Below are 12,319 nucleotides of genomic sequence, written 5' to 3'. Positions count from 1 at the left end.
TAGTTCCCGGGCAACTTCCTCCCTTACTTTTTTGCAAATATTCAGGGTTTTAACGGTGAAGGAAAACGCCGTGAAGAAACCTGCTTGGAGGAATGCAGGTAATGTGTGGATTGCTGTCTAAACATCAGTATACAGTCAGTTAGCAGATAACCCTCCCTTCACCATTTTACCACCGAACCGCAAGACGTCGGGCGAGTTTCCATCCTTATGTCGTTGACATTCCATCTACACGCACGAAACGTTTTGCGTCTTCATTCCTCATACGCATGGCTAAGGTTTGGAATACTCTTCCGCGATCTGTGTTTCCTACCAATTACAATCCGGGTATCTTTAAAACAAGAGTGAATAGGCACCTTCTAGGTAAACGCGTCCCATCTTAGACAACATCATCACTTTCCATCAGGTGTGATTGTGGTCAAGCGCTTACCTATAGTGAATATAAAAAAAAACTGACTGTATCAAATATCTCTTTAGGCTGCGGTAGCAAAGATTGATACACGTACATTATGCACGTGCATAATTATTATTATGCACGCTCACATGACTCGGTCTAATTCATAACTATTCGGACACATTAATCCTTAAACGCTTTTCCAGTACATTCAGATTTAATAATATTAAGATTCTCATTCAAACAATTTTCTTACAAGTGCTATTGAATCGTCAAACGTACCTAAAAGAAGTAAAGCGAATCTACCTCTACTTATAATCTATTTGTTACCAGAGGCACTACTTACCAATTTCTTTAAAAACATTTCCCTTTCGTGCCTCTGCTTTCTCCACTGTTCCTCGGACTCAAATTCTTCTTCTTGCGTATCCAAAAATTCATCTGGATTTGTGCCTGTTTCCTCTTCTCCATCTGTAATATTTTACTCAGATTTCACTACATTTTATATTGTGTGGGCAGAATATCACACTTCACACTATAATATTATAAAGGTGAAAGTTTGTATGTGTGTGTGTGTATGTTTGTTACTCTTTCACGCAAAAACTACTGAACGGATTTGGCTGAAATTTGGAATGGAGATAGATAATATCCAGGATTAGCACATAGGCTACTTTTTATCCCGGAAAATCAAAGAGTTCCCACAGGATTTCAAAAAACTTAAATCCACGCGGACGAAGTCGCGGGCATCATCTAGTACAATATAAAAAATTAGCTGATGCCCGCGACTTCGTTCGCGTGTTGTTTTTTAAAAATCCCGTGGGAACTCTTTGATTTTCCGGGATAAAAAGTAGCCTATGTGCTAATCCAGAGTATAATCTATCTCCATTCTAAATTTCAGCCCAATCCGTCCAGTAGTTTTGGCGTGAAGGAGTAACAAACATACACACACACACGCACACACACACACACACACACACACAAATACAAACTTTCGCCTTTATAATATTAGTGTGAAGTGTGAAGTGTGATAGGGCATGTTGCACACAAACAGTTGAAAATTGACAAAAATAAATAAAAACATCGCTTTATGGCTTACTAGATCCTTTATCCGCGTAGATTTAGGTATTTAAAAGCCAGTGGGAACTCTTTGATCTCCGGGACGCAAATTTCATATGAATCGGTTAAACAGATGTAACATAGCCTGCTATTTTAGAGCAAAATAGCAGAAATAGATCTCGGCTTGCCTCAAAATTGTTACTGAGCCTATATCATTTGTATGGGATTACTCTACAGCTTCTTACCGTGGATAGGGTTTATAAGTAGGAAAAGGTTGAAAATACATAATATATATTATGTATTATTATTATACCTGCGTTTCTCCATCTGAACTTCCGTTGCCGATGCCCGTCACCAAGGTCACCATCCTCAAACAACAGTTCTTGTATCATTCGCACTTCGCGCTTATCCTGGTCGAGTACCTCTCGCCTAAACACAATAAATAATAAGCATTCAAATAATTACAGAATCACTACCCACATTATAAATACGGAAGCATTTGTTTGTCCTTCTTCCGTTATTTTTAACTAGAGGATGCCCGCGACATCGTCCGCGTGGATTTAGGTTTTTAAAGATTCCTTGGGAACTAAATCCCGTGGGATAAAAAGTTGCCTATGTCAATTACAGGGACGCAAGCTACTTCGGTACCAAATTTCATACAAATCGCTTAAGCGGATGGGGAGCGGATTCCCTTGGGAACTCTTTGATTTTCCGGGATAAAAAGTAGCCTATGTCCGTCCCCGGGATATAAGCTAACCATGTACCAAATTTCGTCAAAATTGGTTAAACTGTTGGGCTGTGAAAAGGTAGCAGACAGACAGACAGACACACTTTCGCATTTATAATATTAATATAGTATGGATATGTGTGTGTGCCCCCGTCCCCCTCCCCCGCACAATTTATTTTTAAGTCTTTTGGGTATGCGTCTGTGTCTTATTTCTGAGTCTACTCACATATGAATCTGTCCAAGCTCCCTCTGCAATTTTCCCTGGTGGAAGGTCTCATCATCGCCCTCCTCGCGCTCCATCCTATCCAGTCCCCTCTCATCTTCGTCTCCGGAGCCCACCCACTCGTCTTCCGAAGTTAGTTCGGCTTCATTCTCGAAGAATGCACCTACACGCTTCTTCTTTAACGTTTTTTGTTGCACTTCCACCTGCAACGCAGAGTGTAATGTATAAAGCTTGTTATCTACTAGATTACAACATTCAAGGGGCAGAGTAACAAATTCCTGAAAGGCCAGCAACGCATCGACGGTACCTCTGGTACTGCAAATGTGACCCACCAGCTCGTTTGCTCCCTATTTTTTATAAAAAAAAAACTAACGAAATGTCGCGGGCCGCTGCCTGGAGGCATTTCAAGTCATACTCAAGGAGAATTTTTCACTAGAAACATAAAACTTACCTCATTTTCCTCTGAATCATATTCTACAATCCTTTCTTCCTCTTCATTGATATCAGACTCAATATCACTCTGTTCTTCATCTAGTATTTCTTCTTCTTCATCATCTTAAATACAAAAATCGTATCGAAATGAAAATGAACAGAATTGAGAAATTTGAATCTATCTATCTGATCAGCTGTGTTGTACACTCAATGATATCCATTTTTAACCCATTGAAGGTTTTCTATGATAAATTATTTTAAAATCACTCAGTGAAGCAGCAATGTAGAGCAACCAATGTCAAATGAGCTGGTGGCTATCACTCAGTGTTGAACACAGTTACCGATGTTTTTGTACTTGATTCTGTTATATATACCTGATATCTGCAATGCCCTCTCTTCCGCTTTCCTTTTCTTTTGCTTCTTATTTTTCTTCTGAGAAGCACCATCATTCGTTTCATCATCGGAATCAATCACCAATTTCTTCTTTACCTGACTGTAACCTACATCAATTTTATCTGATGGAGTATCACTTGCAAAATACTTATTTTTAGGTTCTTCAAAATCTGGTCCATCTAGCTCTTCAAGTATTGAATTTAAAATAGTTTTCTCAACATTTTTACAATTTAATTTTTGTTCTTTTTCATTGTTTGGATTTACTAAATCTTTATCTTCTTTTAGTTTTTGAGTTGTCTTTAAAGTTTCCGATTTGTTGATATCACTATGATCACCATATTGTGATACGAAAGGATTATCATAGAATTTTCCTGTACAAAGTGCTGCAACATCGTCACCAAATTCTTGTGATTGGGAAGTTTCTAGAAGTTTTACTGGAGAACTAAACGTTGTTGGTTTATCTAGCGATAAGAATGGGTTATCGTAAAATTTTCCAGTGCATAATGCTACAACGTCATCTCCGATTTCCTGGGTTTGTGAAAATTGTGGCGGTGCGTTTTGAGTTGTCATAAGATTGTCAGATATACCGGGACACATTTTGACTAATAAGTTCAAGTCCTAAAAAGAGTACTTTTATCATAATTAAATAAATAAGAAGAAGAATAGATAGGTAGTCACTTTTAGATAAATACCAATTTTAGTTGAGACAATGAAACAAAGGAATCCAAAAACCTAATGATAATTCTACTCATAACACTTACATCGCCTATGGTCTGTGTTCTACAAACAGCTGTTTTATTCTGTGAGTTAAGATCCAATGTTTGATTAGCTCCCAATGAATCCAAAATTGAAAAGGTCTGAGTGCCCAAGTCAGTGCTTGCATTATCTTCACTAGTTTTAGTTAAAGCAGCTACCACTAGATTTGGTTTGTCAGATTCTTGGGTGCTGAACAAATCTTCGGAAGATTTGTTTCCTTGAGCTAACTGCAGTTCATCGTCTGAAAGAAAATTAATGTCAAGATCTTTACATTTTGGCATCTTTAATTTTATTTAGTACAAGACACTATATGCGTTGCATTGCGATTTGCGACTCACGCGCCATACGAGACACGAGATGGGTCTAAGTCAGAGAGCATTTGTGACTCACGCGCCATATATTGCACGAGATAGTTCTAAGTCAGAAATCTTAACACATTTGTCAATAAAAACTTTACAAAGTTTCAACTCAATCGGATCAAACATACACGAATGCACAGATAAAATAGAACGACGAACACAATACATAACATTAATTTGTATTAGTTAAAAGATTGATGGACTTCGTCTGTGATGGCGTTTGCTGGCGCGCGTGCTGTGCTTGTTTGGAGTGTTTTTTTTTGTTAAGAGTGGCTGGTTTTTGTGTTAGTTGGTGTTTTTTGGTGGTGGAACTGACTGGGAAGCGCTCTAAAGGGGCGCGTATGTCGGCGGGCGCCGGCGCAGACGGAGTCCATACTTGTATAAATTCAATAACTTGAAAATATCACAAACTTGACATTGGCTAATCAGAGTAAAGCCAGATTTAAAGAAGAAAAAAAATAAAAAAAAATTGATATTTTTAAATATAAAATTACTGAATTCTGAAGATGTCAATAAAATAATTATTGTATGTTGTGTTGTTATTACCTTGACTATCTTTAATAGTTTCAGTGTCCTGGATTTTCTTAGAAGCGACTTCATTAACTACATTTTCCGTCATTTCACAGCTTACTTCTTTATTTTTAAGTTGATTATCAACAACAGCAGATTCGTCATCGGAGTCTTCAAAGGCCTTCAATATTCTGCCTTTTCTAGGTTTACTTTCACATTCCTCTTCAGATTCCGAAGAACTGTCACTAGTTTCATCATCGTCGTCACCATCTTCTAAATCCGCTTCATCACCATCATCTGCTTCACCGTTGTTCATTTCAACATCTTGTTCATTATCGTCACCAGGAATTTCATCATCACATTCGGATTCCTCGGCTTCATCATCAACCATCGGGTTTCGTTTTTTTGGTTTATCTTCCAATATTATATCATCTTCTATGGGCTCTTCTTCGCCTTCAAACATTTCATTATCAACTTCCTCACCATCCACTTTTTCGTTGTTCTCTTCTAACTTAGCTTCAAGCTTTTCTATATCGTCATCTGATACATGGTCATTAATTTCAGATTTAAGACGTTTCTCTTCTTCAAGACGTTTTTCCCATTCCATTGATCGCTGTTCCGCTATTTGTTCCTCTAATTCTTGTTTCAGTTTGAGATGCTGAACGCCTGGTTTGAATCTTTATAGGAAAAAAACACAACAATTATTATTATCATGGTGATAGTAAATTTAATGTGATATTAGTGCTGATAGTTGGAAACAAAGTGTTGTCTTTTTGTAACAAAGGTGTACAAAGGATGGCACTACTGTTAAACCTATCGATTTAGTTTAGGCTTTGAGCATTATTAAACCACTTACTTTTTCTCTCTGTCCTTTTCCATGTCTTCTAATGACTTTAGTTTGGCAAAATATGTATATCTCTCTTTTAAGAGGTCTACACCAGTTAGCTGTTTTGGGGCCAGTGGATCAGTAGAGTCTAAATCAATAACCATACCAGGAGCTCCCATCAGTTTTGGGGCAGATAATTTTTGTACACCATCTGAAAATATGATGTTTGATATATTACGAGTATATGTATAGAGTATGTGTAGAGTATATTACGAGCTTTAGTGATGATTTTATACTACTAGGCTATTAATTACCATACCATTTGGAATTTTCGCATTTTCAATCAGTTTATCGATTTCATCATAATTAAAATCACTGTCTAAAAATTCATCATTGTCATTTTGCGGAGATTCAATTCGTTCTTTCTCTTTTCTAGTGGAAGGAACTTCTGAAATATAGTCTTTAGTTTGTTCACTCTCTTGAATTAATCCTGCTTTTTCGGAATCATAATGCAATTCCATATTTTGGCTGTCTTGTTCTGTATTTCGTCCAGGTACCTTAACTGGTTGATTCTCAGATAATTCTAGTGGTGTAATAGCACTTTGCAGGTCTTTCTCACTTATTGAACTATTCTTAACGTCAGTTTCGGTAAGTTCTTTAACAACATCCACATTGGGAGGTTCATTTACAGTTTTTGTTTCCATGACACTTTCCTGTTCTATCTCACTTCCAGCACTATTCCTAACTTCAGTCTCAGTATGTTCATCCATATCCATATTTGGAGGCTCATTTACAGTTTCTGTCTCAATTATGACACTTCCTTGTTCCTTCTCACTTCCTGAAGTATTCTTAACTTCAGTCTCATTATATTTTTTATCTATATCCATATTTGGAGGCTCATTTATAGTTTCTGCCTCTATTATGCTACTTCTCGGTTCTTTCTCACTTCTTGAACTATCCTTAATGTCAGTTTCGGTATATTCTTCAACAACATCCATATTTGAAGATTCTGTCTCTTTGGAAGCTTGTTTTTCAACATCAATATTTACAGTCTTAATATTTTCTTGGACATCAGTTTCAATACAGCTTATTTCATTGGAAATACTAACATCCCCTTTAGCAACGTGTCCTACATTTGTATGTTCTAAAATTGGTTCTTTTACAACATTGGTTGTAGAGATGTCATTTTTAACACTTGCTTCATCTTCTGGACAATCTTCTTCTTCTTCTTCTTCAGTGTCACTTTTACATAACTCTATCACTTCTTTTTGTCTTTGCTCTAACAATAATCTGAAATGATAATATTATACTACAATATCTTATCTTTATAAACCAAAAAAATAAAATTGGCTGTCAGTCTGTTCATTATTACGTATTTATTAAAACGGAATATATTTGCCATAATGTAGTACAAATTATTTGGTTTTAATTTGTACTATAATTTGTGTAATATTTGGGTCATTGCTTGAAAAATTACATATACATCATTTAACTGCAATACTGCTTAGCTAAGTACACACTAACACACTATTATACACTTACACATATTGTTTAAGCTGTTCATTGTTCATTTTAATAGGGAGTGCCTTTCCATCAGATGTGACTGCAGGCTTCCTTTTGCTCATGATATCTTTGAGTGACAAAGCCTTTGGTCTGTGATATGGTAAAGAGACTTGTTTCTCTCGTAGCATCCGATTGGATTCACTCTTTATTTTGTGCATGTTTTCCATTGCTTGTTTTGCTGACATCTGTGAAAAAATTGAGTTTCATAATATTATGTTTTAAAAATATTAATTTTTCTCCCATATCAATTTTATGGATTAGGTATTGTGCAATGAGACTTCTAATCCATTCAAAGTTACCTTATTTAATACAAATAAATAATGTTAAGTTTGTCTGTTTGTTATCAAGACATTTGTGTTTTGTTCATTGGGTTGAAACTTTGTACAGTTGTTGTTGGGACTTGCGAGGTTTAACATACAACCGGTGGCGCGCGAGTTGCGTTACAACACATGCTGGGTATTAGCTAGTAACACTAAATAAAAAGTAAACACTGATTTGATCCCTCCTAAATCTCAATGAATAAAAAAGGGTAACATGGAAAAGAGATAAGTGAGACATGAAACTGAAAAAAAAATATATTTTGATGGATTTTTATGGATGTCCACAGTGCCATGGTGTGCCTATCTTTTTTCCAAACACATGAAAAATGTGAACCCAACTAACTCCCTTTGGTGGTGTTCCCACTAGATTTCAACAAGCAATTATTAAGGGGTAGAACAATGTCACTTAACTGTAAGTGACCACCTGCTCATAATATGTGAGATGTATACAGATAAATGTAAGTGGTAGTAAAACTTATCACATTCATCCATCTGGGAAAGAGAAGAGCTTCAAAAGTTTAAACATATCCTAAATATTTTTCATATAATATCATCAGTACCACCTCCTGATATCTTGTTGGTTTTTCTTAAACACTACTTACTCTCATTGGCTTTGGTGATGTAGGCTTTGTACTTCTAGGTTTGTGCTGTTTGGATCTTTGTTTATGCATTGGTCTAGGGTTGCTTTCCTCATCTGAGGTATCTGGGTCACATATGGAATTCATTGAATAGGCTGACTTTTTTATTTTCTGAAATCATTCAAATACTGTAAAATAATCCATAATAATATTAGACATGCAAAAGTGTCTGTCTGTCTGCTTAGTTTTCACGGCCCATCCATTTAACTGATTTTAACGAAATTTGGTACAGGGATAGCTTGCATCCTAGGGGTTGACATAGGCAATATTTTATCTTGGGAAATCAAAGAGTTCCCACAGGACTTTTAAGCCTACATGGACAAAGTCATGTGCATTTTGCATTATCAATGTCAACTCAGTTACAGTTAAGAAACAAATACCTGTTTTATTTTCAAGCAAGACACCTCTTCATCAGAGTTTTCACTATTCTCATCAGTCTTGGGTAATTTTTCGATGGAATGTGTATCTACTTCTTGTGAACCCTTTGTATGGTGAGAAATCAAACCTTTGAACTTGTCTTTGAGCTTCTTCAGTTTGTCTTCAGCTCTGATAGACTTTTTCTGTATGCCTTTATCTTCCAAAGAACTATTTTCACTTTCAGAAGTATCAATGTGTTTTATCCTAGATTTCTTAGATTTACTGTTGAGTGGCCTGCTTCTGTCTTGAACAATATCTTCAGATTTACTCGGTGATATGATGTTATGTTCTACATTATTAATTTCTTTCTCCAAATCGCTTTCACTGTCAGAAAAATTCATAGTTCGTTTTCTTTTACATGAAACCAGCCCCGCTTCATCATCGCTACTATTGAGGTTTTTAGAGCCTTGGCCTTCTTCTGTTTCTTCTTGAACATCTTCAAAACTCTCACGAGCTTGTGATTGCGATGAAAGCATCAAAATCTCATAATTTGCAGACATGGTAAAAAGTTTTAGTTGAATTTACCAAACGAAGGAATATCAAAGAAGTTCTTGTTCATACTTTTACCCTTTTAATTAATAATTATAACTGAACATGTTAAAGTCAACATTTACTTTACTTGAATGATAATATTTAACAGTATTGTTTAATTTTTTGGTAAATACTTAACCAAATAATACATTTGGCGCCTTTTATTTAATTATTTAATTTGTCACATTTGTCTGTCATTTGTCAGTCAGTCGGTCAATGTCAATTTCTGTCTCCTTTTTTAACTCGCTTTGCGGCTCTGGATTGTAGTCTTTTTGACTCTCCCGATGACATGCGACGAGTGGTGGTCCCATGCAAGTAGCTCACACTCACATCACGTCATTACACCCTTCCTACACCCCACACACCTCCGCTAACTCAAACTCCAAAACGTTATGCCTGTAGGAGCAGCAGGTGCTTCTGGCATATAAAGTAGTGATTACATACTCTTTGCTGGCACGTGATCTCAGATCTGCACAAATTACTTAGTCAGTCGTGTACAAAATAACAGCAGCTCATAAAATTATGAAAAATCTCTTGCTGATATAACTACTTAGTTATATTATTCACATCAATTTAATAACTATGAAGAACTTATTGCAGTTATTTTAAATAATTTATTCACACAAGAAATATTAATAAATAGTAACACCTGGGGTATTCGGTCCTAAAGTCGGAGAATTCACACTTTCGCTTGCTACTTCACAAATAACAGCTTCTGCTGTAGTTAATAGTGACGCAACTCCACTAGCATCAGTTAGTGCTCTTCGAACTACTTTCGTTGGGTCTATAATACCCTTTTCAATCATATTAACGTATTCGTTGTTAAGAGCATCGTATCCATAATTTGTGTCTAAATTTTTAATTTTGGATACAACCACAGACCCATCGAAGCCAGCGTTACGAGCTATTGTTAAACAAGGAGTGCAAAGGGCTTTTTTAATTATATTAATTCCAATTGCTTGATCAGAATTACATGGTTTAAGACTTTCTAGTACAGGTATACATCGTACAAGAGCGGCGCCACCACCAGGCACAATTCCTTCTGAGACTGCTGCTCGTGTGGCATTAAGAGCATCATTAACACGGTCTTTTTTTTCATTTACTTCAACTTCACTGCAACCTCCAATTCGTAATACCGCCACTCCACATTTAAGTCTAGAAATACGATCCAATAATCTGTTTCTCTCAAATTCACTTTTTTCTTCTTCAAATTCTGCTCTTATTTGTTCAATACGTTGTTCTATTTCTGCTTTATCCCCTTGTCCTTTCAATAATAGAGTTGAATCTTTTGTAATTATAACCTCACCAACTTTTCCCAGACTCTCAAGTTGACAATCCTCTAAGCGTATTAAATTTTCATTGTCTTCAAAGATAACACCGCCAGTTGCAATAGCTAAATCAATCAACGTATTTTTTCTATATTCTCCAAATCCTGGTGCCTTAATAGCAGCAACTTGTAATCCAATTTTTAGCTTATTTACTACCAAAACTGATATTGGTTCACCTTCGTAATCTTCAGCGATTATTATTAAAGGTTTTTTTTGATTATTGGCAATTTCTAAAGCAGGCACAATCTGATTAGCATTAAATATCTTTTTATCAGAAAAAAGAATCAATGCATCATTATATTCAACCCGTGGACCTTTGGTAGAGTTAATAAAGTAGGGGGATACATAACCTTGTTCGACCTTCATTCCATCAATTATTTCTAATTCATCATCCAATGTTTTACCGTCTTTAACAGTTACAACACCATCTTTACCAACTCTGTTCATAGCACTTGCTATAAGTTTTCCTATGCTATTGTCACCATTGGCAGATATCGTGGCAACCTGTTCTATTTCCTCAGATGTTTTAACAGGTTTTGATATTTTCTTTAGTTCTTCTGTAACTGTTGCTACAGCTAACATGATTCCTTTTCGGATTTCAATGGGGTTAGCTCCCTTTGTAATGCTGTCAAAACCTTCTCTTGCAATCGCTCTGGCTAGTATTGTAGCTGTTGTAGTTCCATCCCCAGCTTCTTCGTTGGTTTTATTTGCTACATTTTGAACAAGTTTTGCGCCAATATTTTTAAACTTATCTTTTAATTCTATTCCCTTTGCAACGGTTACTCCATCTTTAGTGATTTTTGGAGGACCGAACGTCTGTTCTAAAATTACGTTCCGCCCTTTAGGTCCCATTGTAACAGCTACAGCATCTGCTAAAATATCTACTCCTTGTAACATCATTGATCGAACATCCGGTCCAAATCGTACTTCTTTTGCATATTTACGATGTGATAATATCAAAGTGCCATATTTTAAATTTGATTTTGCTACAATTTTTCGTAATTTGTACATAATGAAAAAATTGCACATTAAAATTAACAGTATAATCAGAAATTGATATTTTTCATGACAGATTGTATTAATTTTCAAACCGTTGTACTTGTACATTTTTGAAATTGGAATATTATCTTTTTGAAATTGTTTTTAGCCAGTTTTATTTGTCGGTTTACACTTACAGATGATTCAGAGTGTTCCACTGGTTCACACCTTCACACACTCTGAAAAATATTTTCTTTTTATTTATCGTTTTCTCAATCCATGCCTGTTTTTTCTCATTTGTTATTTAATTTCGAGTGACACATAAAATTATAACTCAGAATCACCGACCAGAAAAATAAGAGAAACGACAACAATTCTGCCTACTGAGCGATCTGATTTTGCAAGCAAGATATCAGGCAATTTCGGCTTCTGATTCCAACTGGCAATAATTAAAGTTCCATAGCCTACTTTGTCGTATTAGTTTACAAATTGCGAAAAACCAAGTAAAATTTGAATTTCGCGGGCACAACGGGTCTGCCCGCTAATGAATGGTAACAACTGCGTTAGCTACAGACTGTTACAAACTGTGTTGCATCTCCAGATTGTCAAAATTAGGTAGTACCTACGTACCTACTAAAGAGAAGAATAAAAAAATACTATGACTATAGTAAGGTCTTTGGACTATAGACGGTATGTATAGTATAGCAGTATTAGTGATCTGTGATCGATGTCTGTGATTAACACCACATTCCTGATACTCTTCAAAATTAGCTGATGAAAAATTATTCCAACAGTTATATGCTTTTATTTCTGGTGTGCAAGATATTTGAAAATAACTGATTTGAATGGAATGGATATAGTGCGACTAGCCAAG

The 12,319-nt window shown here is 35.8% G+C and overlaps 2 protein-coding genes across 2 annotated transcripts in view; both read right to left on the bottom strand.

Moving 5' to 3' along the window:
• LOC123874983 (claspin-like) overlaps positions 1–9,336 on the bottom strand; it is a 32,926-nt gene extending 23,590 nt beyond the window's left edge. The window contains exons 1-12 of the mRNA XM_045920585.1: positions 8,572–9,336; positions 8,156–8,302; positions 7,213–7,418; positions 5,990–6,960; positions 5,701–5,881; positions 4,881–5,521; positions 3,981–4,216; positions 3,201–3,837; positions 2,846–2,949; positions 2,398–2,597; positions 1,758–1,873; positions 738–859 (exon numbers count right to left, since the gene is read on the bottom strand). Coding sequence (XP_045776541.1) covers positions 738–859; positions 1,758–1,873; positions 2,398–2,597; positions 2,846–2,949; positions 3,201–3,837; positions 3,981–4,216; positions 4,881–5,521; positions 5,701–5,881; positions 5,990–6,960; positions 7,213–7,418; positions 8,156–8,302; positions 8,572–9,108 — 4,098 coding nt within the window. The 5' untranslated portion in view covers positions 9,109–9,336. The remainder of the gene's footprint in view (positions 1–737; positions 860–1,757; positions 1,874–2,397; positions 2,598–2,845; positions 2,950–3,200; positions 3,838–3,980; positions 4,217–4,880; positions 5,522–5,700; positions 5,882–5,989; positions 6,961–7,212; positions 7,419–8,155; positions 8,303–8,571) is intronic.
• Positions 9,337–9,531: 195 nt separating this feature from the next.
• LOC123874976 (63 kDa chaperonin, mitochondrial-like) lies at positions 9,532–11,643 on the bottom strand. The gene has a single exon (XM_045920571.1). The coding sequence runs from the start codon at positions 11,572–11,574 to the stop codon at positions 9,772–9,774; it is 1,803 nt and encodes a 600-aa protein (XP_045776527.1). The 5' UTR covers positions 11,575–11,643; the 3' UTR covers positions 9,532–9,771.
• Between the last annotated feature and the right edge of the window lie 676 nt (positions 11,644–12,319).

The sequence above is a fragment of the Maniola jurtina genome, chromosome 19 (genome assembly GCF_905333055.1).
Source record: "Maniola jurtina chromosome 19, ilManJurt1.1, whole genome shotgun sequence".
In the NCBI taxonomy this organism is placed as follows: Eukaryota; Metazoa; Arthropoda; class Insecta; order Lepidoptera; family Nymphalidae; genus Maniola; species Maniola jurtina.
The sequence above is the reverse complement of the archived record's forward strand: the minus strand, read 5'-3'. Positions and strand labels throughout refer to the sequence as shown.

Coding starts and splice junctions, on each gene's coding strand:
- LOC123874976 (XM_045920571.1), bottom strand. CDS start 11,574: ATGTACAAGTACAACGGTTTGAAAATTAATACAATCTGTCATGAAAAA.